The sequence below is a fragment of the Pundamilia nyererei genome, unplaced genomic scaffold (assembly GCF_000239375.1).
Source record: "Pundamilia nyererei isolate P.nyererei 1_Seehausen unplaced genomic scaffold, PunNye1.0 scaffold01490, whole genome shotgun sequence".
Lineage (NCBI taxonomy): Eukaryota > Metazoa > Chordata > Actinopteri > Cichliformes > Cichlidae > Pundamilia > Pundamilia nyererei.
This window is the reverse complement of record NW_005188891.1, coordinates 3,859-5,487: the sequence shown is the minus strand read 5'-3', so window position 1 is coordinate 5,487 and position 1,629 is coordinate 3,859. Positions and strand designations below refer to the sequence as shown.

Below are 1,629 nucleotides of genomic sequence, written 5' to 3'. Positions count from 1 at the left end.
TTCACTGAATGGTTGGTCAATGCAGTAGTTGATTTCTCTCTGGAGAAGTATCATTAATATAGAGAATTGGTGGGGTGAGGATATGAATAAGGTGCGGTTGAAATGACGTTAACAAATGGGGAAACATATGTTCATTTGTCGAGCTCCCGCATCTGGTGGTTACATTGGTTTTATTTTTTATTTATTGAGAAGTCGAGATCAGTCGATATTCAAATATAAACCAAAAACCTCAGACTCATCTTGGTTCTGTATTTTTATTGCCGATACGGTGAATACGCTTGGTGATTGAACTCTGTTTTTTTTTGTACCGTGTGCACTGACTCATTACAAACCAATATTATAGGACACATCATCCGATCACAGTCTCTGGTTTCACCATGAATGTGTTTGACCACAGCGAGACAGACGCTCTCTTCCAGTTCTCCCACATATCGCACTCCACCCTGGAGCACTTGAAAAACGTGTACTCAAGCTTGGCAATTTGCATGTGTCTGGCCGCTGTCGGCTCCTACGTCTACATCTATCTGGTCGCACTCCTGGTTACAGTGAGTGCGGTGTCCCCCCTCGCAGTCCTGGGGTTGTTGATCTGTCTTGCGGTGGCTACCCTCACGTCACTGGGGTTGTTTATCTGGTTTGCCGTGACCCCCCATAACCCTGAGACAGAAAGGAAAAGACTGGCTATCCTCGAAGGATTTGCCTTTCTCGCAGGTTTTAGCCTTGGACCCATACTGGACAGTGTCATCGCCGTCGATCCGATTATCATCGTGACCGCCTTCGTGGGAACCTCTGTGATTTTCATCTGCTTCACTCTCAGCGCCTTGTGCGACACACACAGGAGCCACCTGTTCCTCCGAGGCACACTCATGTCCGGCTTTTCTATCCTGTTACTGGTCTCTCTGACGAACGTGTTCTTCGGAACTACGCTTCTGTTTGAGGCGAACACATACCTGGGACCGCTCGTCATGTGCGGTTTTGTCCTGTTTAATACTCAGCTCATTATCGAGAAAGCGGAGAACGGGGACAAGGACTACATCTGGCACTGTTTGACCTTGTTTCTTGATTTCATTAGCATTTTTAGGAGACTGCTGATCATCCTTTCCAAGAAGGAGAAGGACAAGAAGACGGTCTCTGAACGTATTCTGTGCAAGATAATAAAAAGTGTACAAATGATGTATGGGTTTGTTCATGGTTTTTATTGTCGACAATAAACACAGACTACAACATTTCATGTGAGTTGTTTTTACGCTTGTAGAATGGGATTATGCTAGAGAGCAAGTTAATACAGAGCGCCGCGTCTCGCTTTAGCCGGCGTTCTGAGGACTTTGCGATTCCTCAGCTGCAATACGTTGATGTCGTCAGGTTCAGCGACGATGACTGGCTTGTCAGCAGTAACGGTGCTCTGAGAGGCAGCTTGGTTCAGCTGCAATGCGTTGGTGTCGTAGGGCTCGGCAATGGCTGGGTCCCCTGCGGTGCCCGTGCTCCGGGAGGCAGCTTGATTCTCAGCATTGTCGGCCGAATCGGAGGCCATTAGCTCTGCGCCCAGAGCGTATAGGCAGATATAGCCCGTTACCTCCGCCATGATATTCCAGACCGGGTCGATGTCCACAACGCCTCGTCTCAAGACGCGAG

General features: G+C 48.1%; 1 protein-coding gene across 1 annotated transcript; it reads left to right on the top strand.

The window, feature by feature from the left end:
* The first annotated feature begins 365 nt into the window (after positions 1-365).
* Positions 366-1,208, top strand: LOC102214701 (probable Bax inhibitor 1). The gene has a single exon (XM_005755437.1). It carries the CDS (start codon positions 378-380, stop codon positions 1,206-1,208), a length of 831 nt encoding a protein of 276 aa, XP_005755494.1. The 5' UTR covers positions 366-377.
* The last annotated feature ends 421 nt before the right edge of the window (positions 1,209-1,629 follow it).

Coding starts and splice junctions, on each gene's coding strand:
- LOC102214701 (XM_005755437.1), top strand. CDS start 378: ATGAATGTGTTTGACCACAGCGAGACAGACGCTCTCTTCCAGTTCTCC.